The sequence below is a fragment of the Dromiciops gliroides genome, chromosome 5, assembly GCF_019393635.1.
Source record: "Dromiciops gliroides isolate mDroGli1 chromosome 5, mDroGli1.pri, whole genome shotgun sequence".
Taxonomy (NCBI): Eukaryota; Metazoa; Chordata; class Mammalia; order Microbiotheria; family Microbiotheriidae; genus Dromiciops; species Dromiciops gliroides.
In genome coordinates this window covers 284,239,910-284,265,045 of record NC_057865.1, presented here as the reverse complement: position 1 = coordinate 284,265,045, position 25,136 = coordinate 284,239,910, and the positions used below count along the sequence as shown (strand labels likewise).

The window sequence follows — 25,136 nt, the reverse complement described above, 5'->3', positions numbered from 1 at the left end:
AGGGATGGGGCCTTCTTAGGCCCATCGACTTGAGATCTGGGAGGGACCTCAGAGATAAACTAGCCCAACCCTCCCATTTTACCATTAAAGAAACTGAGGCCTACAGAGAGGAAATGACTTTCCCAAAGTCATGCAGTTAGTAAGTATGGTGGTGGTGGTGCAGACCTTGAATCAATCAGACTTGGGTTCAAATCCTGCCCCAAACACAGAAGCTGAGTGACCTTTGGAAAATTATTTAACGTTTTCTGAGCCTCAGTTTATTCATCTACAAAATAAGGATGACAATAATAGCACTTACCCCATAAGGTTGTTATGAAAACCTAATGTTATATAACTGTCAATAAACATTTATTAAGCACCTATTGCATACCCATCACTGGGGATATAATTTTTTTTAAAAGAGCTTCCTTCAAGGAGCTGTCCAGGGCCTCTGATTCTAAAGTCTCAGTGGCTTCAAGGCTGCCTTCTGCCCAGTCCCCACTCCCACCCATCCATGTCCCATGTGAATAAACTCGAGTATTGGAAGATTATAAAAGTGACTTATAGAAAAGAGGTTCAGGAAATGCTGGGGCTCATCACGCATAGACTCCAAATCCAAGGCTCCCTTCTGGCTTACTTCATCAAGATCAATTCCTTGGAGCATGGAAAGGTCCTGAGAGTCAGAAAACCCTGAGTTCAAATCCCTCCACTGACTTAATACCAACTGTGCGACCTCAGGCAAGACCCTCCCCTCACCAGGCCTCAGTTTCCTCCTCTTGAAAATCGGGGGGGGGGGAGGGTGGACAAGATGACTTCCCATGTCCCTTCCAGCTCCTGTGACATCTAGCCTCCCTATCCCCGCTCACCGAGATGCTTCTTTTCCTCCTCTCTAAAATGAAAAACCCTGTAACCATTAACCTTCTGGCTCAAACGATTAAGACATTTCAGGAAAGGCTGAGTTCCACTAACATCCCCAAAGCATGAAGGATTGCTAATATCCCATCTGAGCTGGAGATTCCGTGATTATAATTCCCTGCTTCCAGGCCTGGGGGAACGGAAGGGGACTCCAATACCAAAGACTCCAAGCAACACGCACGTCCCCCTCCATGGGATCTTGAGGGGAGGGAGGGCAGGGGTGCTGGGTCCACACAAAGCACCCTGTGACTCCCCAATCCTCCAGCCTGGAGCCAAGGCCAAATCCCAGCCAGAGAGGTTTCCCTTGATACAAACATCCCCTTGTTTCAGGGGGTGAAAGTCCAGCTCTGAGATCTTTTCCCCACAGAGCAAACTTGACTCTAGAATCAAGTGCTCAAAGAGAGAACAAAGCATTAGAGCCCAATATCCCCTGCTCCTTCCCTGCTCTCGGCCCCAAAGTGCAGTGCAGAGAGAAGGGGCTCATTGTCCTGGGGATGCCTGCTCTGGTCCCAAGGGAAGGGCAGTTGGGGTCCCCTCCAGAACCCTCTGGATTCTAAGAATGGGGAAGCATCGGCATTCCCAGGGGAAAAGAGCCTGCAGAGTCGACTGTATATTGGCCGAGCCCAGTGGGGATGTTCTCCTCCCTTCTGGGGCCTTGCCTGAGCATCTCTGTGCTTTCTGTAGGTATAAGCTGTGGGTGGACTCCTGTTCAGAGATGTTTGGGGGCCTGGACATCTGTGCCGTCAAAGCCGTCCACAGCAAAGACGGGAGAGATTACATCATTGAGGTGAGAATGACATTAACTTAGCAACAAGTGTTCATTGCCTACATGCAGCTAGGCAAAATGGTGGATGTTTGCCTTAATTTACCTTTTCAATCATTCTTTCTGAAAGCATTTATTGAACAAGAGCTGGTGTGATTTAATCGGAAAAGTCTAAGATTTGCAGTCAGATGAGCTGGGTTCAAATACTGGCTCTGTCACTTATAAGATCTGTGACCTTGGCCAAGTCATTTATCTGGACCTCAGTGAACTGGGGCAGCTATGTGGTGAAGTGGATAAAAGCAATGGCCTGGAGTCATGAGGACCTGAGTTCAAATCTCACCTAAGACACTTACTAGCTATATGACCCTGGACAAGTCACTTAACCCCAATTGCCTTAAACATCCTGGGTCATCTCCAGTTGTCCTGATCTATATCTTTCGGCTGGACCCAGATGGCTCTGGAGGAGAAAGTGAGGTTGATGACCTTGCATGGCCCTCCCTCCCTTAAATCCAGTTTACTACAAGTGAAAACATTTATCATGGTCCTCTTTGAGAATGAAGGACCAACAGCAACAACAACCTTCGTGGACTAGACCAGGGGCTCTTAACCTTTTTGAGGGGGAGGACCTTTTCAGAATCATGCAGGAGACAAAATACATAGGATCATGAGGGAAACCGATTACACTGAAATGCAGTTAAAAAATTGTTTTTCAGTTTACAGACCCCAGGTTAAAACCCCTAGCATAAAATTTCTCTGACGTTGCTTTGAGCTCTCAAAGGCTCCGTGATTAAGTTCCTTCTGTATGCAGAGCTCTGAGTGTGGGGAGTTATGGCCACAAAGCTCATCGCAGGCCCAGGGTTCAGAGTGTCTCCAGCTGGGTAAGCCTTTCTCCCCTCATCCGACATCTTCAAGCCGAGGAGGCACAGCACCTGCCCTAGAAGGTGGCTTCTGTCAGGCACCACTGCATGCCCTACACAGTCCCTTCCAAATCTGAGGTGCTACCCTGGAGAATGCTACCTCCTCTCCACCCCACCCTGAGGCACTGGAGAAGTCGGCCAATTTAGCTATTAATAAGTAACTTCTCTTTCATTGCAGGTCATGGTTTAGTTAGTGCAGGAGAAGCCTATGCCTGCATCGGAGCAGGATTCAGATCTGGGTCCTGGGTTTGAATCCCGCATCTGCTGACCGGGGACAAGTTACAAAAGCACTCTGACCCTCAGTTTCCCCATCTCTAAATTGGAGGGGTGGGACCAAATGCCGTCTCTAAATCCTACAGCATACGTTCCCAGGTCGAGGCACACCGATATTCCTTTCTTGGCCACATTGCCACTCTCCCCATCATGCAATATTGAATGTGTGCCCACGGAGGAAGCGGCACTTCTAAAGAACTCTGTCCAGCCCCGGAGTGTCAGATCTGTGAGTGCCCTCTGCTGGGAGTCCAGGCCACTGCTTTTTGAAGCTGGCCATGGGAAAGAGCTCTTGGTCGGCTCAGGATGAGTCTCATGCTCAGGAATTGTCTTGGTTCAGTTGTTCTCAAAGTACAAAGCAGAGCCGGGGTTGGGAAAGCAGGTCCAGCCCTAGGACGGATCCAATGAGTCCTTGGCGCTAGGTATGCCCAAGGCTGAGGCTTGGGAAACCAGCTCGGGGCTGTTCCAACCCCGGGGGGATCCTCACAGGTGGGCTTCTGTGGGGGACCTTCACAGGAGGTATTCCGGGGGAGATCTTCATGGGTGGGTTTCTACCCTTGTTATGGTCCAGAGACTGGATTCATGCTCATGTCCTGTCACTCCCAAACCAGTGTTGTCTCCACCATCGGTCTAACCTGCCTCTCTTCCCTGGGTACCCTCAGTCTGAGGTCTCCCAAACTTTGCCATGCCCCCTTGGGTGGTATTCAAGCTTTGAAGTACATATTCTGCCTATGCAGCAGGGGACCCCTCTTTTCTGCAGACCTCCACTTTGAGATTAACCGAGATGAAGGGTAACTTGCCTTCTCATGATTGAGGCTCAGAAAGAACTTTTCCCAGGGTCAAGGATTAGGAGAAGATGTAGCCTTGGGGAAAAAGACCTTGGCAGAACCCGGGAGGGTGAAGGTGAGGTTAATGTAAGAGAGATCAGCAACCATCCTTAGGGATGGAGTGCACTGTCTCATCTGGAATGAGAAGAATGAAGAGCTGTTGCTTCCATCCTCCTGCCCCTGCCCTGCAATGTCCTTCACGGTCCCACCCAGTTCCCACCACCACTGGCCCCCACCTCTGTCCCCTCCCACCCCCTTCTAGCAGGCCCTGCTGAAGAGGCAGCAGGCGGGAGCCTGACACACCAAACAAGTATGTGTGGGAGAGCTCCCACCCACTCAGGTTGAGAGATGATGAGAATCACATGAGCCCAGCTGCAGAGCCTGTGGATTCCATTCTAGGCATGTGTCCCTGCTCCTCGGGGACACGGCTGCCCCAGCAGGGCCATGTGACACAGCCAGGCCCTGGGCTGTCTGAAGCACGCCTACTCCTGAAACTGACTCGGGCCGGGCCGTTGTCCATGGCCAGGACAGCCTCAGAACGGGCAGGGCTATGCTCCTCGGGGCAAGGTCACTGCAGCTAAGAACCATAGACCTTAGAGCAAAAGGGTTTTTAAAAATAGATCTTACCAATCAGTATATAGAGAGCTCATCTCACAGCCAGGAAGGGCTGGGTTCAAGTTCTGTCTTAGTTCTATGTTAACATTTCAGCGATCTGGGTAACTCTCTGAGACCAACTTGCAGAGATGGCGCCAACCTGCCCTGGTAAAGGGCAGCTCTCCCTCATCCAGTCTCTATCCCTATTGATCGGCTAGTGCAAGTTTCTCATTTTGCAGAGGTGGAGACTGAGGCCCAGAGAGGTGGTCGAACTCACCCAAGGTTACACAGTAGATAAGGAGAAGAGCTAGGATGGGAACTGGAAGTCTGATGCCTAACAGATTTTGTTCAGTCGTGTCCAACTCTTCATGACCCCATTTGGGGTTTTCTTGACAAAGATACTGGAGGGCTTTGCCATTTCCCTCTCTAGCTCATTTTACAGATACGGAAATTGAGGTAAGCAGGGTTAAGTGACTTGACCAAGGTCACACAGCTAGTAAGGATCTGAGGCTGGATTTTAACTCAGGTCTTCCTGTGACTCTAGGCCTGGCACTCTATCCACTGCACCACCTAGCTGCCCCACCTAACAGATAGTAGGCACTTTAAAATGCTTGTTAAGTTGAATTGAACTACCAAACATTCAGATGCTTTCATGACAGGTGCTTGACTTCCTTCTGGGGAATTCAGCAAATCCCAACAACTGGAGGTGAGGCAATAAGGGTTAAGCAACTTGACCAAGGTCACACAGCTAGTAAGTGTGACACTTGAAGTGTCTGAGGTCGGATTTGAACTCAGGTCCTCCTGAATACAGGGCTGGTGCTTTATCCACTGCGCCACCTAGCTGCCCTCTGAGGGTGCTTTCTTGGCTCCTAGGTAAGGCAGGATCAATGAAGACTGCTCCACCATACTCAGGCAACCAACGATGCCCTTAGACAGGGCCATGGAAAATGAAATATCATTCAACTATCTGACCCTGGCTCCACAAGCATTTTATTTTATCAGTGCTATGTATACAGTAGGTGCTTATTATGTCTGTTGAAAGAATAGAGTTAAGAAATCTAAAGAGAACTTAATGGATTCTCTTTTCCAGGGGTCTTAGAGGCGCCCTTAGCCAAATTAAGAGTCTGAGGAGGGGGTGGCTAGATAGCACAGTGGATAAAGCACCGGCCCTGGATTCAGGAGTACCTGAGTTCAAATCCGACCTTGGACACTTGACACTAGCTGTGTGACCCTGGGCAAGTCACTTAACCTCCATTGCCCCGCAAAAAAAAAAAAAAGAGTCTGAGGAAACTTATCTTTGATGGTCTTTTCAATCAACCAATCAACATGTATTAAGTGCCTACTATGTGCCAAGCTCTGTGCTAAGCACTAGAGATACAAAAAGAGGCAAAAGACAGTCCCTGCCCCCCCCCACCAAGGAGCTTACAATCTAATGGGAGAGACAACAAGCAAACAAATATATATTATATTATATTGTATTGTATTATATTTATTATACTCTATTGTATTATATTGTGTCATGCCATGCCATGTCATGTCATGTCGTGACATGTCATGTCATATGGTGTTATGTTATATTTATATAATATAAATACACAAAGTGATCTACAGGATAAATAGGAAATAATTAACAGAGGGAAGGCACTGGAATTAAGAGGGGCTGGGAAAGGCTTCCTGTAGAAGGTGGGATTTTAGTTGGGACTGAAAGGAAGCTAGGGAGGTTGGCTTTTTGGCCCTTCCCTAGATCTTAATACCTCTCCATCCCTGCTACTGTCCCCCAAAGCTCTTATTCTTGTTAAGGTGGGAGGAGAGGATAGAGAAGTAGAAAAACACATAGAGCCCCAAGTGCTAGTCCTATCTCCCTTACTAGCTTTGTAACCTCGGGCAAGTCACCTCTCTGTGCCTCAGTTTCCTTATCTGTAAAATGAGGGATTGGACTATATCAGGGCTTCTTTAACTTTTTCCACTCAAGACCCCTTTTCACCCAAGAAATTTTTACATGACCCTGGGTATATAGGTATAAAATAGGTAGACATATCCTTTTCCTGTTGCCAAATTTTTCAAGATCCCCCCCCACACCTTCAGTTACAGGACCCCATGTGGGGTCGTGACCCACAGTTTAAGAAGCTTTGGACTAGGTGGCTTTCAACATCCCTTCTTCTATATCTATAATCCTTCTACCTCTGAAATTCTAGGATTCCAAAGCACCTGCCTTCAGAGCCAGGAAAACACTATGCACAACAATGGAAAGAATAATGCCAATAAAATATTCAAAACACAATGCCCTATGGAAGGAAACAGGCATTTATTAAATACCTACTGTGTGTCAAACACTGTGGGAAGCTCTTTACAAATAGGATCTCATTTGATCCTCACAACTCTTCTTGGAGGTAGGTGCTAGCTATTCTCCTCAGTTTACAGAAGAGGAAAGTAAAGCAAACAGAGGTTAAATGACTTGCCCAGGGTCACACACCTACCAAATGTCTGTGGCTGTATTTGAACTCAGGTCCAGCACTCTATTCATTTCATCACCTGATGTCTCTAAAATAAAATGATAATGGCCAAGCTCAGACCCAAACAGAAAATATAAGAATGCACCTCCCTCCTTTTTTTCTTTTTTTCTTTTTTTTTTTTCATAGCAGTGAGGGGACTATGAGTGTAGGAAATAGCACATGACATCAGTCTTGTTTGATGTGTCAGTTAATTTTCCTAGACCTTTTTCCCTCTTTTTTATTCTTCATTCTAAGAGAAGGCTCCCTGGAAGGGGTATTGGTGTAATAGGTGATACAAAAACTGAAAATTGATGCAATTATTTTTTAAAGAGAGAGGGGGCGGGGAGAGTTACCTCCAAGTAAAGACTTGTCTCTGATACATGCTAACTTTGTGACCATCAAGGGACTGAACCCTTTGGTAGCCTAAGAAGTATGATAAGACAGTAAATTATTGATAAGCTGCCAATCTACATCCATGGTGGTGGCACAGTGAGTAGACTGCAAACCTGGAGCCAGGAAGATTCATTTTTCTGAATTCAAATCTGGCCTGAGGCACTTATTAGCTGTGTGACCCTGAGCAAGTCACTTCACCCTGTGTACCTCAGTTTCTTCATCTGAAAAATAAAGTGGAGAAAGAAACTGCAAACCAAGCCAGTATTTCTGCCAAGAAAGCCCCAAATGGGGTGATAAAGAATCAGACATGACTGAAACAAATCAACAACAAAATTCATGCAGGAAACTCACTGGGAGTTCAAGTTCCCTGCACTGATAAAAAATTGATTCTAGATCAAACTTTTTTTAAAAAGTAATAGCTGCGGGGCAGCTAGATGGCGCAGTGGATAAAGCACCGGCCCTGGATTTAGGAGTACCTGAGTTCAAATCCGGCCTCAGACACTTAACACTTACTAGCTGTGTGACCCTGGGCAAGTCACTTAACCCCAATTGCCTCACCAAAAAAAAAAAACCCAAAAAAAAAACAAAACAAAACAAAAAAAAGTAATAGCTGGCAAAAGATGTGAGGTATAACTCCTTTGAGGACTAATTACATTGTATGGAATGCTTAACAACCCCCAAAAAGACCTCCTAGACTCCCAAGGAAGAGGACTCCAGAGGTAGAAAAACATGCTGGGAGAATTTCATCTCTGGACATCGTGCCCTGCCCAAAGCCTCCTCCAATTGGGTGGTTAGACAGCAGCCAAGTCATATGCCTGGGATTGGTACTGTTCCTGGAAATGGCATTATTGATCTCCCCCAGTCTCTACCTGCCCTGAATTACGTACAATTCCGGATAATTTTGCGTTTATTTATCTATGCATATGTTGCCTCCTTGAGGGCAGGCACTTTTGGATTTTGGAGGGGGGGCTTTGTATCTCCACAGTACCTAGCACAATGCTTGGCACATAGTAAGTGCTTAAAAAATGCTCATTGAATTGAATTGAAACCTAGCCCTACCCTCTCATTTTATAAATGGGGGAAATGAAGTCCAGGGGAAGTTTCCAGCTCAGAATTGCACACTGAGCAGAGGGACTCCTGCTCATCATTTGGACAATGTTACTTAGCCCCTGTGGTCTCCTCCCTCAAGAGGGCAAATATGCCCCAACCCACAGTCAGGATCATAAATTTCAGGGGTGGAAGGGCCCTTTCTTTCGAGTCATCTAGACTAACTCCCTCATTTCATAAAAGAGAAACTGAGGGACAAAAAGGACACAAGTAATAAGGAGCAGAACTGGGATTCTAGCCCAGGTCTTCTGATCCCCAGAGCCGTACCGTGTTGCCTCCAATCTGCAAGTCTTGAGTTCAAATCCTGCCCTGGTACTTTCTATCCATGAGACCGCAAGACAAATCATCTTACTTCTCTAGGCCTATTTCTTCTTCTGTAAAATGATGGGATTAGGGGCAGCTAGGTGGCGCAGTGGATAGAGCACCGGCCCTGGAGTCAGGAGGACCTGAGTTCAAATCCGGCCTCAGACATTTAACACTTGCTAGCTGTGTGACCCTGGGCAAGTCACTTAACCCCAATTGCCTCACTTAAAAAAAAAAAATGATGGGATTAAACTTGATGGCTTCGAAAATCCCTTTCAGCTTTAAATCTCTGATCCCACGATCCTCTCTGGGTCTCAGTTTCTTCCCCTATTAAATGAGGGGATTGAACTTCTAAGGTCCCATGTATTCTAAGATCCTAAATCAAAACCTTCTTTCACAAAACAGCCCTTCAAATACCTGACATACAGCTCTCTTTCATGGTCTCACCACCCCCATGAAGATAATAATAGCCAACATTTACATAGCACCTACTATGTGCCAGGCATTGTGCTAAGCACTTTATCTCACTTGATTTTCACAACAACCCTAGCGGGTAGGTGCAATTATCCCCTTTTCATAGATGAGGAAACTGAGGCAAAATGACTTGCTCAGGGTCACATAGCCATTTGAACTCCGGTCTTCCTGAACTCCAAATCCAGAGCTCAGTCCACTTCACCGCCTCACTGCCTTTGCCTACTACAATCCTAACTTGAGTCTTCTCTTCTTCAAGCTCCTTTCACAGATCCTGGTAGGGCCTGGCTTCTAGTCCCCTCATGACCCTGCTTGCTCTGCACACTGTCAAGGGTCATCTGTCCTGGGGGCCTTGTGTAGGAGGGGTAAAATTAGAAATCTTTTACTTTGCAGAAGTTCTTACAAGTCTTACAAATACTTTTGGAGGTGCCTTCATGAGCGATTATTTCTTTTTGGAGTCCCCCCCTTTATGCTTATGTTGTTGGGAGTTATTTTTGTCAGAAATACAAAAGGTCCCATTCTACAATAAGGAGAAGGGGAGGGAAGGAAAATCCCCAAATCTCCTTTTCCTCTTTGTCCTCCTTTCTCCTCCTCCACCTCTTTGGTGAGAATGGAAAATTTGCTCCAGAATGTTTTGTGACAGTCCTCACAGAGGAAAGGCCAATGAACTCATCCTAGCTGAACTCAACTAGGGAATGACATTCTGTGATGGAAAAATATTCCCCCCAGAGAAGCCCAACATTCCATCCTGCTTTGCACATGAAAGCCCCAGCTGGCTGGGTCCAGGTACTTCCCCCAATACTCTCTAGGGACCAGAGACCAGAATAGAATGGGGGGGCCTATGGGATGGGAAAAGAATGGAGGGAAGGGGTGGATTCTGCATGCCACCCTTAGGACACCCTCCATCATGACCTCCCCAGGGGCAGCCCAGTGATTGGCACCACCCTTCCATATCGACAGCCTCTTCTGTACCCCAAACATCTGCCCTATCACCCATCCAATATGCCCAAGATTTCCAACTCTCTCTGAGGTCTTGTTAAAGAGTATGGTATTGGGGCAGTGAGGTGTCACAGTGAATAAAGCACCAGCCCTGGATTCAGGAGGACTTGAGTCCAAATCCGACTTCAGATACTTGACACTTACTAGCTGTGTGTCCCTGGGCAAGTCACTTAACCCTCATTGCCCCACAATATATCTATATATAGAGATAGATAGATAGATAGATAGATAGATAGATAGATAGATAGATAGATAGATAGATAGATAGATAGATAGATAGATAGATAGATAGGTAGGTAGGTAGGTAGGTAGGTAGATAGATAGATAGATAGATAGATAGATAGATAGATAGATAGATAGATAGATAGATAGATAGATAGATAGATAGATAGATAGATAGATGGATGGATAAATGGATAGATGGATAGATATAGATAAGAGTATGGTATTGTGGGCAGAACATAGGGATGAATCCCTACTGAAGTACTGAATCCCTAGTACTGAAGTACTAGCTCTGACACTCATTAGCTGGGTGAGCCTAGCAAATCATTTCTAGTCTCATACGCTGTTTCCTCAGCTCTGTGTGTGTGTGTGTGTGTGTGTGTGTGTGTGAGAGAGAGAGAGAGAGAGAGAGAGAGAGAGAGAGAGAGAGAGAGAGAGAGAGAGAGAGAGAGAGAGAATGAATAATGTTTACCCTGCCTACTTAGGATCCAAAATCTATATCTGAAAGGAGCCCTTAGAAGCCATTATGCAATACCTTCATTTTACAGAGAAGGAAACTGAGACTGAGAGATGTGAAATGGAGTTGCCCAAGCCCACACAGCTAGCAAAGGTAATAGTGGATAGAATGGGGGCAGCTAGGTGGCGCAGTGGATAGAGCACCGGCCCTGGAGTCAGGAGTACCTGAATTCGAATCTGGCCTCAGACACTTAACACTTACTTATTAGCTGTGTGACCCTGGGCAAGTCACTTAACCCCAATTGCCTCACCAAAAAAAAAAAAAAAACAGTGGATAGAGTGATGGACTTGGGAATGGGTAAGCCCTGAATTCAAATCCTGCCTCTGATATTTACTAGTTGTGTGGAAGCTCCCCTTCCAGATCTAAACCTAGGAAGCCCTGGCCTCTGATTCCAGAGCCAGGACAATTCCTACTAAGCTTTACTCACCTTCTCTTTCAGAAAAAATCATTAAAGAGCCCTGGTCCTTTTAATTGGGTGGTGTGATGGGAAAAGCACTGTGATAAGAGGTAGGAGAGCAGTTTTCTGCCTCAGCTCCAACACTTAAATAGCTATGTGACCTTGGACAAGTCACTGGTTCTCTTTGGACCTCTGTTTCTTCATCATTAGAGAGAGGCAGTTCATCTAAAAGATTGGCAAGACACTTCCCAGCTTGAAAAGGCGATGAATTTCTTTCTTTTTTTTTTCCTTTTTTTCTTTTTTTTGGTAAAGCAATTGGGGTTAAGTTGACTTACCCAGGGTCACATAGCTAGTAAGTGTCAAATGGCTGAGGCTGGATTTGAACTCAGGTCCTCCTGAATCCACAGCCAGTGCTGTATCCACTGCGCCCCCTAGCTGCCCCCAAGGCTATGAATTTCTAACAGATGATACAATAAGAAAACCCTTAGGAGCTGGGAGTGTTTGGTGGGAAGTTTTGTTGTCTTGGTATTCTCAGTCTCTTAATTTATTCATTAACTCTCAAAATGACATCTAGCACATCGCGGGATCCAAGTTGCTAGGTGTTGATGAGAGGAAAGGTCTAAGGCTATCCAGGCCTTCTTGGGCACTGGCCTAAAGAGACCTGAGTCTCCTACTTGGAGGGCAGAGAGTAAGAAAGGAGAAGGGGAGGTGGCAAGCTGCACAAACATAACTAAAACAAAATTAAAATCTTAAATCCCAACCTCTTTCTGAGTTTTGTTGACCACCAGCCTTCTAGAATTGAGCTGTCTCAAGGCCAAGTTTCCAGGTTCTCCAAGAGACCCCATTATAAGGACTCAATAAGGGGCAGCTAGGTGGCGCAGTGGATAGAGCACCGGCCCTGGAGTCAGAAGGACCTGAGTTCAAATCCAGCCTCAGACACTTAATACTAGCTGTGTGACCCTGGGCAAGTCATTTAATCCCAATTGCCTCACAATAAATAAATAAATGAATGAGTGAATGGATAAATCAATAAGTCAATATATAAATAAATAAGTGAGTAAATAAATAAATAAGGACTCAATGAATGTCTGTTGACTGACTGGATAGCATGTACCCTCCTGGTGTTACTGAGTATTTATTTTGTATATAGCCTCTATTTACTTAACAGAGGCATGTAGAATGTAATCTTCTTGAGGGCAGGGACTGTTTGATTTTTGTCTTTATATCCCCAGCATAGTACTAGGCTCATATAAACCTTTTTTTTTTTTTTTTTTTTAGTGAGGCAATTGGGGTTAAGTGACTTGCCTAGGGTCACACAGCTAGTAAGTGTTAAGTGGCTGAGGCCGGATTTGAACTCAGGTACTCCTGACTCCAAGGCCGGTGCTCTATCCACTGCGCCATTCATATAAACCTTTAATGGTCCTGCTATTAGACAGGGCACTGTTGCATGTGGATTGAGAGCTGGTCTCAGAACCAGAAACACCTGGGTTCAAGGCCTGTCTCTGACGCATCCCGGCAGTGTGATCCTAGGCAACTCATTTTAGAGGCAGCTAGACGGCTCAATGGATAGAACACTAGGCCTAGAGACAGGAAGACCTGAATTCCAATCTAGCCTCAGATACTTCCTAGCTTTGTGACTTTGGACAAGTCACTTAACCTCTGCTTGCCTCAGTTTTTCCGACTGTAATGAAGGGATCATAACAGGACTTCCTTGCCAGGGTTGTTGTGAAGATCATATGAGATAATATTTGTAAAGCACAGTGCCTGACAATCTGAGGAACGATATAAATGCTATTATTACTTAACCCCTCGGTGCTCTAGGTAACCCTCTGAGCTGTAATTGCAGAGAAGAGATGTAATTGTCAGAAATTCATAGGATTTAGGAAGGACCATAAGGGATATTTAGTCATTTCTGCAAATGAGGAAACTGAGGCACAGAGATAGGCTCCAGGTCATGAGGCAGGATTTGAATTTACTCCGGGTCATTATTCTGTCTGTCTCCCTGATTGGGAGTCCTCTATATCAATTAAATTACAAGTCCAACCCACTTTCTAGTATTACTATTGGAATTTGTCATTTTCTTTTATTCTGGACCTGTGGTTTCACAGGTATGGGGAACTCCTGATATGGAAACTCTACCCACTAAGGCAGAGCATCAACTCATCTGTAACCTGTAGTCTTAGCAAGTTGTCAGAAGGCACCAGGAAGTCAAGTGACTTGCCCAGGGTCACAGAGCAATCATAGGAGAGAAGCAGCTCTTGAACCAGGTGTCTTGAATTCCTAGCCCCTTCCTCTATTCACTCCATCACGCTGCCTTGTATTATTACTGCTGGTGGTACAACATTATTATTAGGGTTCACTGTCATTGCTATGGTCTACAAATGTCTTGTCCAAAGTTGTCCAGGGAACTTGGGTTTATTGGAATCTGAGAGGTTTCCGTCAGACTCCTCTTCGACCTGAGTTGAGCAGGGCTGGGCTGGGCTGGCAGCAGCTTAAGGCAGGATGCCCTCCAGTTTCGGGTTAGCTCCCAACTCTCCACAGCTGGTCTGCAGTTTCTGTTGAGTTCCACCCACCCCTGTAGGGGTTTGCTAAGGAGAAGCCCGCCATCTAGTGTCCACCCAGGGTATGAGCTTGGAGGCTGCCCACTGGGCTCTCTGGGACCCACTTGGTGGGGGGCCCCATCACCTTCCATTCCCAGCCTTTCTCTTTTCTTTCAGGTGATGGACAGCTCCATGCCTCTGATCGGGGAACACGTGGAAGAGGACAAACAGCTGATGGCAGATCTCGTGGTCTCCAAAATGAGCCAGCTCCTGGGATCAGGGGAGGCAGCTCCCTTGCCCCTAAAACCCTGGGTAAAGTCCAGGGAGGGGGAAATCCCCTGGGGAGATGGTGGGGCTCTCCCCTAGCGGCCAGTACCAAGCAAAGGGGAAGGCCAGAAGCAGGGTTGAGCCCAGCCTCAACCTGGCTGGAATACCTCCTTCCCTGTCCTACCACACCCCTGAAACCCCTTCTATTCACTGCCACGACTTTACTCCCTGCTGAGAAGAGGGTGGGAGTGGGGAGGGGCTGTAGAAAAAGGGGAGAAGGAAGAGCACCCCTTCCGAGTTTCCATCTGAGAGTCTCTGCAGGACCCATTAGAACAAGCATGCCCCATTCCCATCCTCCACCACTCTCCCCCCAGTAAAATAGTGTCCTCATTGTACTCCCGGCCACAGTGGGCGGTGATCCATTAACATAAGAAGCAAACAAGTGGGCCTTGTCCCCCATCCAGCTCAGCTCGCACCCTGCTGCCCTGTCAGGGACTCTTCACCCCTCTGTACCGGAATGTGAACAGGGGGTTGGGGTGTGTGTGTGTGTGTGTGTGTGTGTGTGTGTGTGTGTGTGTGTGTGTGTGTGTGTGTGAGAGAGAGAGAGAGAGAGACAGAGAGACAGAGAGAGAGACAGAGAGAGAGACAGAGAGACAGAGAGACAGAGAGAGAGAGAGAGACAGAGAGAGAGAGAGAGAGAGAGAGAGAGAGAGAGAGAGAGAGAGAGAGAGAGAGAGAGAGAGAGAGAGAGAGAGAGACTTTTGTGTCTTTATGTTTGGGGCCCTTCTCTATCCCCCTGGCTTCTCATCCTTCTTGAGCTCTCACTCTCACGTGAGTTCTGCCCTTCGTCAAAGACCACAGGGTTCCCCCTAGAAACCTGGGCAACCTCCAGATTCTCCAGGGTCAGCCTAATCTCCAGAACTTTACAATGGTAGACCCCTTGTCATTTGCCTACTATAAATCACATCCTAGAAAGCGTTTGAGCTGGGTTCAAATCCCATCCCTGACACTACGTGGATGACAGTGGGCAAGTCTTATTTCCTTCCTCTGTGAAATGAGCAAGACGGGCCAGATGGCTGGGGTCTCCAAAGTCCCTTCCATCTGTAAATCTGTCATTCTCTGAAGTCACTTAGCCTCCCTGGGCCTCAGTTTCCTCCTCTGTAAGATGGATTGGAATCCATGGTCTGAGGTCTCGCCTAGCCCCACACTTGTGCTAACATGATTCTATCATCTTGCTTTGGTAATCAGAGTCTCTTTCTCTCTCTTTGTCCCTTTCCCCCCATTTCAGCAGGTACAGCTGAAAGCCATAAAACCTCACGGACAGATGCAGCAGGGGCCTCAGCTTGGACAACCTGCCCAACCTCGTCCATCCCCTCAAGGTACAGTTCAGTCTTCTGATAAACGCGTGTGTGTGTGTGTGTGTGTGTGTGTGTGTGTGTGTGTGTGGGTGGGTGGGTGGGTGGGTGGGTGTGTGGGTGGGCATGTGGACACACACTAGGTGTGATTCTCAAGGAAAAAGGCTGGCTACCTCAGCCGCAAAAGAAAAGCATCCTTTTGCTTAATAATCAACCTATCTACTGATGGATTCTTACCAAAAATGCAGAGAGGAAGTCGTTTGCAAACTGATAACTGGGATTCAGGTGGCTGGCATCCTTTTGGAAGGATGGGTTGGCCAAGTTGGCTTTTGAGACACGCTTGTTTCCTGTCTAGGCACCAACTCTTTCTACATTTCCCCTTACTGCCATCAGGTAGATTGCTCAGGGCAGGGGTTCTTAACCTGACCTGGGGAAGGGGGGACAAGTCTGTAAAAAATTATATCTTTCAGCATTTCTGAGCATGATTCTGAGAAGGGCTGCCTTTTGAAATTATACACATACACTTGTATAAATATGTATTGATGTTTGTTGTTCAACTCTTTGTGACCCCATTTGGGATTTTCTCGGCAAAGACATTGGAGTCGTTTGTCAATTCCTTCTCTAGCCCACTTTACAGATGAGGAAACTGAGGCAAACAGGATGAAGTGACTTGCCCAGGGTCACACAGCTAGTAAGTGTCTGAGGCCAGATTTGAACTCATGAAGTCCTCCTGACTCCAGGTCTGGCACCTAGGTGCCTATATATATATATATATATACACACACATATGGGTTTTGCTTTATTTTTGTTCTCCTAGGGGGCCCTCGACAAGCACAGCCTGCTCAGCCTCCACGATCAGGGGGTCCTCCCCAGCAGAGGCTCTCCCCACAAGGCCAGCAGCCCCAGAGCCCCCAGTCTGGCTCACCACAGCAGCAGCGATCTCCCGGCTCCCCCCAGCTGCCCAGAGCAGCCAGCAGCAGCTCCCCGAGCCAGGCTGCCAAACAGGGCACCTTTCCCACCTCACAGCCCCGGCACCCTGTGCAGGGCCGAGGACCTTCTCAGCAAGGACTTGTGGGAGATTCCAAGCAGTCAGCGCCTCCCCATCCCCATCTCAAGTAAGTGCCTTTGGGGGATGCCTGAAGTGGGCCTGGGGAAATGATTTGGGAATAAGACGGCCTGGGCTGACCATTTAAACAGATTGAAAGCCACCTTCTGCCCTTTAGGAAATCCTAGGACCTAATGGGTATTAACAACGGATGCTACCCTAACCTCCTCCCCCCCAAGCCAGCTGCTCACCTCGCTTTGTTACAAATCAGGAAGTGCTTTAGGAATTAGGAAAAAGAAGACATTTGTGTAGCTTGGAGCAATCTGGGAAGGTCTTATGCAGGAGAGAGGAGTCCAGGTGGTATCGGAGGAGGAACTTGAGGAGTCCAGCCTCTAAGGCGTCCCTTTCAGAAAACCGAAGTGCTCATTTTTCTCCTGCTTTTCTCTCCCTCCACCACCTTCAGAGCCACCACTACTACTGCCCCAGACTCTCAGCACTTGGGGAAATGATTCTTCCTTCCTCGATTCTCGCGGTAGAATCCAATTCTGGTTCATATTCTAGTTATTTGTGCGCGTGCCTATAAGCATCCCGAGGACCGGACCGGTCTCTCTTATTGCTCGCCTAGCACAGTGCTCTGCCGACATGGGCTGGGTGCTGAATTCCCGAATCGGCGGCCTGTTGGAGGCTGCCTTGTACCCCGCTCCGCACCAGGGCAGGCACCTACGCGAACTCTCCCTTTCCCTTTCAGCAAATCCCAGTCCCTGACGAACAGCCTCAGCACCTCTGACTCATCCCAGCGGGGCAACCCCAACGAGGATGAAGCCAAGGCCGAGACCATCCGCAACCTGAGGAAGTCCTTCGCCAGCCTCTTTTCTGATTAACCCCACCCTGGTGGGGGGGGGGGGTCAGCGGGAGCGGGGTGGTGAGGCAGTCTTGCAAGTCCGCTCCCGCCCTTCGGTCTAGCACCCCGCCATCACTCATTCCCATTCCTATCAGCCCGTGGATGACAGCAATGCCCAGTGGTCCATGCGCAGTCTGCGAAGAGTCCCTTGGGGGTATCTTTGGGTGGCCTCTCTCTAAGCCAGAAAATGATTCTCTGTACTGTGTTCTAATTTCACTTTTTATGGTTGTCCTAAACTGTCCGACTGGGTCGCAGGGGGTGGCAAGTCGGGGAAATAGCTGAAACGGAATTTGTGCTTCAATGGGAAGCCTGCCCTCCGACCCAAAGCACCCATGTTAGTCTCTGTTTTGGGCTTCCACTCCTGGTTTGTGTTAGGCCTGCCTTGGGGAACACACCTCGGGCATGTTCACCTCCAGCCACGAGTCTGACACTGTAGCCACACCTCAGCACTACACCAGGCAATAAGGATTCTGACAACATACTGCAACATTTTTTAAAAGGCTCCCATACATTAAATTACCTACTAACGAGAGGCTTGCAAACTCTTCAGTCGTCCCCAAGCCATTGCATGCCCAGGCTTTATTGAGTCTGCCTGGTGGCAACCCAGAGGAGAGAGGGAAGGAGGGGGCAATGGAACCTCTGGGATCCACCCCAATTCCCTTTCCCAGATTTAGAACTGGGACAGGGCCCTTGTGATCACTGTATCTCCCTGTCCCCTTTGTATGGGTGAGGATCCTGAGGCCCAGGGAAGGCAGCGGAGCTGAGATGCAAAGCGCGGTCCTCTGGTTTAGGAACAGCCATCTCTCCCTGGACCACTCGGCCTTCTCTCTGGGCCTCAGTGTCCTGACTTGTAGAATGAAGGAAGGAGGTTGCACGTGATCATCTTCCAGGTCCATTTCTGCTCTAAATCTATGCACCCACGAGAAGAATGAATGACCCAAAGAGGATGTGTTGTTTCTAGACCTGCAGGTCTAGGCAGCCTTGGTCTCCTTCCAGTTTTGCTACTAAGGGGAAGAGGAAGGTCCCTTTGAGTAAATATTTTTAAGAACCTCTGTGCTTGCCTGGGGACGCACCCCCCTCCCTTGCATTCTCAGATCTTCCACCACAGGCCCTGGGTCCCCTTCCAGGAATAGATGGGTCCAAACCCAAGGATTCCAGGAGCCCAGTGTCATACACACATGCACACCCCACCCGGGCCCAGAAACCAGCCTCCTGGCAATGTTCTGGATACCCAAGAGTCCTGGTGAGTAGAAAAGCAGAAAAATGCACCAGACAAAGGTGGGCTTCTTGTTGCTGTTGCAGAGAAGGTTGGTTGTCGGTTCTTGAGCTTTGGGAAGCCCCTTAGAGGCCATTCCTTTATCAGCCACTCTCAGGCTTGAAATTTTCATTCCCTTGTAAGATGCAACAGGGGCTGGTGCTCTAGAACAAGGCTTCGGGTCTGGACCCTGGCTCTTCTTCCACCGGTCACTTCCGATGAGCAATTTGCCGTCTTTGGGTCTTAGCATCCTTCTCTGTAAAATGAGGTGTTTGAGGGAAGGGGGTTTGGGGGTATCCCCTTGTGGCCTCTTCTAGCTCTTAATCTATGAGCCTGAGTTTACCAGTGGGGTGGGAGAGGCCCCCAAAACCAGACATTTCCCCTGTAGCTCAAGGGAAGCTGGAGGCTTGGCATGCCCCCAAAATCCATCTCCAGGAGAGCCAGGTAGGAAAGACGCTCTTCCTGTTCTTCTAGGCCCGCCATCTTGTCTTTCAAGGCCAAACCAACAGGGCGGAGAGCAGACCAGGGGTTATTTTCCTCTGCATACCCTGGCAACTGTTCTGTAGACCCAGAACAACTCAAGGCAGCCTTCAAAGAGCCAGGCCGTGCTCCGGCCTCCTTGCCAAAGGTGTGGCATGGCCGGTGACCGGCTTGTTGGCTTTGGAGGACAGACTCTTGACTCGGTGTGGTTTGGTTGGAAGTTCCTCGGAGGCACAGCTGGTACTTTGGCCTCCCTCTCCACCTTCAACTCAGTATCAGAAATTGAGACACCAGGCCCCTTCCCTGCCCTTTGGCTAGAATTGCTTCCCATGTCTGCAGTTACTGGCAATGATCCTGCCATAACACTAGTCCCGTTGGCACCTGAGTCTCAAACTTGTGATGGATGACACTCCCCAGCTTCTCTGGCTTTGGGTGGCATCCGCTGAACCCAAACAAAATAAAGTCTAGATAAGGGGCTATTGTCTAGTCTAAGGGAGGGGAAGACTCACCCCAATACTTTTATTTTTTGAGTCGCTTCTGGGAGAATTCCTCCCCTCCCCTTATTCATTCTGTCCTTTCGGTAGGGATACGAAGGTTTAGTCCCTGCCAGGACCTCTGGAGAGCACATCAAAGGTCACACTTGTCCTACCATGCCCCTTATTTTTAGCTCCTGTTTTGCAACCAGTAGACACTCTCTGCCCACCATGCCCTGGTAGGCAGGAGCTGGGTGACTTGGGGGTCCATCTCTCATTCCACATTCTGCCCAGGGTTCCTCTTGGTGCAACAATGCCCTCTATTAAAAGGCCTGCCTGGATTTTAGTGCTTCTGTTCCCATGCATTGGCTTAATTAAACTTCATTACCCAGGAGGTTATTGTCTTTTAACTACTGATGATGGACCCTTTGCTTTTTCCCCACCTCCTCTCCCACTTTCCAATCCAGTCATCCCACTGCTCCTTAGAATGATGGGCATGGGGAGGGCAAGGTCAAGAAGTGGTGCTCAAACCAAGATGGTTAACTATGGGGGGGGGAATTTGGAGGAAGGATGAAGTCACATGTAGTGAACAGAAGACTGAAATTTTAAATCTCCCCATGGATGCAAACGATTCCTCCCTCTCCCCATAAGTAACTGAATAGTCTATACCATATCTGCTGCACCCATGCTTTTCCAAACTATCTTCTTTCCCTAGTAGAACTTGTCATTCTCAAAGAAAAGCAAGGGAGATAGACTTGCCTATGATACAACTGCAGTCCTCTGAGAAGTGAGGTGCTACTGGGTGGAGTGTTAAGGGCATCTAAGGAGGTCTTTGCCATCACAGACTAAGCCTTGGCAATCAAATGGAAGGTTGTTGCCTCTGGCAATGGAGAATCTGACACCCTGTTTCTTCTACCTGTCTCTCTTGGGGTAGGTGACCCTCCAAATAAGAGACTTCTCTATCCCTCAGGGGGTTCACACTTCCTGAGGAGTGTGATGGGGAGTGGGGGGCAGCACCAATGACCCTTCACTCACTCATTCTGGCCAATTTATACACAAAAAATACGGGAAGTTTCCAGGCAGCCTGAGATGCTTTGTGTTAATTAAGATTGGTACAGGACATGGTATTACAAAATTTTACACTATGCTCAGATGACCGAAAACAGAAAATAGTGAGTGATCCCCAAGAATGCGGGATGAGCCAAGATTGGGTAAATAAGAACTCACTTAAGAAGCTTCCTGAAGGCATCACAAAACCCTCTTGGGGCTCTTAAAAGCTCAGACCGTACCTTGGCCCAACACTACTGCTGCCTGGCTCTCCCTAAGGGTATATCCCTATCCCGGCTGCCATTAACTGCTTTGTAATGATCTCATAAATGGGAGTCATTTTTCCCTCGAGAAATCCTAAACCCAGTTTGAAAACTGGATTTTCAAAGCGAAATTCATTGGCATTTTAGCCTATATATGTCACTTGCTACCATTCCCACACACACACACCTCCTTTCTGAAGCTAATTTTTTTGTCTGTTTGTTTGTTTGTTTTAGTGAGGCAATGGGGGTTAAGTGACTTGCCCAGGGTCACACAGCTAGTAAGTGTTAAGTGTCTGAGGCCGGATTTGAACTCAGGTCCTCCTGACTCCAGGGCTGGTGCTCTAACCACTGCGCCACCTAGCTGCCCCTCTGAAGCTAATTTTAATCAGCATCACTTTGAAAACAGAAGGTCTATCTATTTGGATGACAAAGTCTCTAATTTCAGGTTTGGTGGGTTGCTTTCTCATATATATATATAATATATACATATTTCTCATATATAATACATATACAATTTTTTTCTTTGAAGAGCACAACCTAAGATAAAGCTGATGCTCACTGTGGCAAGGTTTCATGTTTAACAAGAAATTCAGAGTCTGACTCAGTACTGAAGCTGATACGAGCTAAAATAGAAAGAGGGAATGATTGTCATTGGCCTTCTTCTATATTTGGGGAAAAGCTCTTTTCCCTTCAAAACCCAAGACTTTCTTTGGACCAATCTGATTCCATGCTGGCTCAATATACTAAGGTATAAAACCATTTACGTGGGTCACTCCTCTTCAGGGATTCCACTCTAGTTTACCAAATCTCTGTGCTGACTGCTTTCGCCACATACTCCCTAACTGCACCCAGGAGGAAGCAGAGATGCTAGGGGACATTCTACTTTTCAAGAAAAGGCCTCCCCACTAATAACAAAATACCCCCAATAGATGCCAGAATGTTAAATGGCGTTGCCTCTTCAGAGTCCTAAACCAAACCTCTTGAAACACTATAACTGTGATACCACAGTCTGATGTCATGAAGGTAAAAAAGATGCAACAGGAAAATCTGACATCTGGCTTCGTCCACCTGTCTCCTTCACACCTTTCCCAGAAGTAGGTTTTCCAGGAAAATAAAGTTCTATCATACTTTGAATGAAGGGGTCATTGTTAGCCCATAGAGGGTCCTACAGTGGTCCCAATGGGCAAGCTAGGATAGTTATGTTATAATCCATCTGCCAACTGCCCTATCAGTGAACCAAATTAAAAAACAAAGGATTAAGGAAGAAAAGAGATTTCTTATAAGCATCAATAAGGGAGTGAAACCACCCAGGTAAAATACTAAAGTGAGATGGAGGCTCTAAGGCCAAAGAAAATCAATGCCAGAGTTTCCATTTCAAAGAGACAATTATAAACTGGAAATACGAGGGGGGGGGCATGAAAAGCAGGTCATGGCAGCCTGGAAGCAGGGCACAGGGTTCTACACCACCTGGCACCTGGGACTGGCATTTTAGATACTCATACAAGGTGGATGACCACTGACAATCTGGGAAGCATTTCACTAGAAACATGCCTGAATTGGTTAAGGTTCCAACAGGCAGACAAGACTCATCTGCCAAGGTCTATGGCAAAAAAGAGGCAAGATCCAAAGCTGAGGAGGTCCCATATTAATTCGAATTCCCATCATCCAAACCCTGCACAGATTTTGAGATGATGCTAATCCTGCTTGAACCACAAGGGAGATGTAGTGTCGCTAGACTCTTGCTTGAGAAAGACCACATCACCAAAACCATAATCTTCCTAAAAAGAAGACAGCACTCTCCTTTCTTCCGGGCTAAGAAGCAGCTTGGGTTTACTGGGGGCAGAGGGCAGGCTTCTGGTGATTTCAGGGACAGGAGGATGGGAGGAGTACAGAAAAGGGAATCATTTTAAAACTCAATCTAAGCTGTTTAAGTTAGCTGGACAATTAGCCATTTACTTCAGTGAGCAAGGAGAGACTTCTACTGGGAAATAACATTGCCATTGGTTTGCCTAGGGCCTTCTCTTTTTTTGTGTGGATGTGAGGCAATTGGGGTTAAGTGACTTGCCCAGGGTCACACAGCTAGTAAGTGTCAAGTGTCCACGGTTGGATTTGAACTCAGGTCCTGCTGAATCCAGGGCCAGTGCTTTATCCACTGTGCCACCTAGCTGCCCTGCCTAGGGCCTCATAATCCAAGATCTCCCAGCCACCTTCGTGTCTTGGGCTTTCCTGAACCTTCTAGAGGGATCTCTGGTTAGGGCTAGCAAGCTTTTTACAAGGCCTATACCACCCACAAAGGAGTCACTGCTGGTGTTAAGCATTTGGGTGCTCTCATTCTAATATTCAGATTCTGACTAATACAAGGGCAGCCTTTTGGATAAGGGTGAGGAGTAGGATAGGAGACAACCAAGGCTGATCTGCGCATTGACAAAATACACAATTCATAAAGGGTACAAAGGGCCCCTTGTGCCCTCCCAGGGCAGAATCAGTGAGGAGCAGAAGATGAGAGTACAGACACACACAGGTCTTGTTTTCAGATAACTCTGCCCTCGAAGTGGGGGAAGGGTCAAGGGGAAGAGCCCGACATCTTGGAGGAACCAGCTGGGAAAAACGGTTTTTCAGGGTCCTGAAAGGCAGTACTTTCTGCATACCCTTCACCTTGACCCTAGCAGCTCACCCCCACGCATAATCTGTCAAAAGAACAAGCTCAGCTCCTATCTTTCCATCTACAAAAGTCCAGGACACCATGCATTACGGTCTGCAGGCACCTCTTAAACATTCTGTTTAAGACAAATGCAGCGGAGTGCACCAGCTGGCTCTAAAAATATTTCCCTGTCATCTTCAATCGAATTTTCTGATTCTAAGTGTTGTAATATGAAATAGAACACACACTTAAGTCCTTTGTTCCTATTGGGAAGAGGCAGGGTAAGTGGGTAAGCTGGCCAAGCAAGGCTATATTTGCCTAACAGACAGGTTGAATAACAGTCAAGTTCCAAACTGTCTCCCCAAATCATAAGGAAGCCCAGAGTGCCTAACTCAAACTGGACCCCTGCTGTAGTTTGTAAAACAGGCCATGCCCAAAGAGAGGTGGGCATGTCCTGGCCTGGTTTTCAAGAGCTGCTTCTCTTCTCCCTAGGCCTATCTGGCACACTACCACACCACCACCACCACGTCCAACTTCCCAAGATTCATTCAGAGCTAATGCCCATCTCTGAGGAGTCAAAGTGTGTGTGTGTGGGGGGGGAGGTGATGGGGGAGAGGGGAAGAAACGTTCTACATTCTGTAGAAGAGGCTGCCAAATCTTGGAGCTGGGAAAGCCCTTGAAGGTCATCGTCTGGTCTCACCTTCACGAAGGTGGGCCTGGGGACGTTGACATGCCCACAATCTAATCCCTTTTCCACTCCGTGCGATTCACTTACAGGAATTGTACGTTGAACTCTGATTTCAATTCTCATTGAAAAGAAGAGCCACTGGAAGCAAAGACCCTTTAGCATCACATTCTAGCGCCATATTCAAGGGAGGACGTGGACAAGCTAGAGCAGGCCAAGAGGAGGGTCACCAGGACAGTGAGAGGCCTGGAAACCAGATGAAAGAATTAGGGGCGCTTCACCTGGAGAGGATTCTGAGAGATGCGAGAGCTGACCTGGGTAACTAGGCCAAGGATTGCTATGTGGAAGGAGGCTGACACTGGTCTTGCTGGGTCCCAGAAGGGAAGAACTGGCAGCAATGGGTAAGAATTAGAGATAATGAGAGCAGTGAAAAGCGGCATGGGCTGCCTTGGGAGACCTTACACAGAGGGTAGAGGACCACTTGTTAAGTGCACAGGTAAGGCCGGACGAGATGCCCTCAGATCTTGTCCAACAGAGACCGTGTAGGGATGCTCCACGGGGCTGTTAACCAGATGTGCCCAACCCGTCTTCCCAGCTTCCTCATCTAGCAAAGTGGCATTAGATACACAGCCTTGAAACACAATAGCTGAGGAGTTATCTGGTGTTTGTTGCCCGACCAGTCAACAAACTGCAATCTGATTCACATGAAAGGAACGTGACAAAGTGCTTAGAATCATACACTTCGGGGACACTGGAGAGGTCTGTCATCAGAGTTGTCAGTGGGGCTGGGAACACAGCAGCTATAACTGAGGGACACCAGCATCATCGTCGCCTCAAAGACTGTATTTCAAAATCGATCTGTACTCACATCATCCCTTTTAGATATAGGACCTCTGTTGCTTGCAATTGTCTCAGTGTTGTTTTCTTCAAAAAGGGCCATTACAACTGTTTACATGGCCGGGTCTAAAAAGTGTGCTGGTAGATAAGCTACAGGTCTGAACTTTTACCTTTCTCCTTC

At 47.5% G+C, this 25,136-nt stretch overlaps 1 protein-coding gene across 6 annotated transcripts in view; it reads left to right on the top strand.

The window, feature by feature from the left end:
• Window positions 1-21,017, top strand: part of SYN3 (synapsin III) — a 477,977-nt gene extending 456,960 nt beyond the window's left edge. For all 6 annotated transcript variants that reach the window (XM_043965053.1, XM_043965054.1, XM_043965055.1 and 3 more), the window contains 5 exons: window positions 1,579-1,681; window positions 13,884-14,018; window positions 15,262-15,352; window positions 16,146-16,443; window positions 17,122-21,017. In XM_043965053.1, the coding sequence (XP_043820988.1) occupies window positions 1,579-1,681; window positions 13,884-14,018; window positions 15,262-15,352; window positions 16,146-16,443; window positions 17,122-17,254 (760 nt within the window). In that variant the 3' untranslated portion in view covers window positions 17,255-21,017. The remainder of the gene's footprint in view (window positions 1-1,578; window positions 1,682-13,883; window positions 14,019-15,261; window positions 15,353-16,145; window positions 16,444-17,121) is intronic.
• Window positions 21,018-25,136: the final 4,119 nt, after the last annotated feature.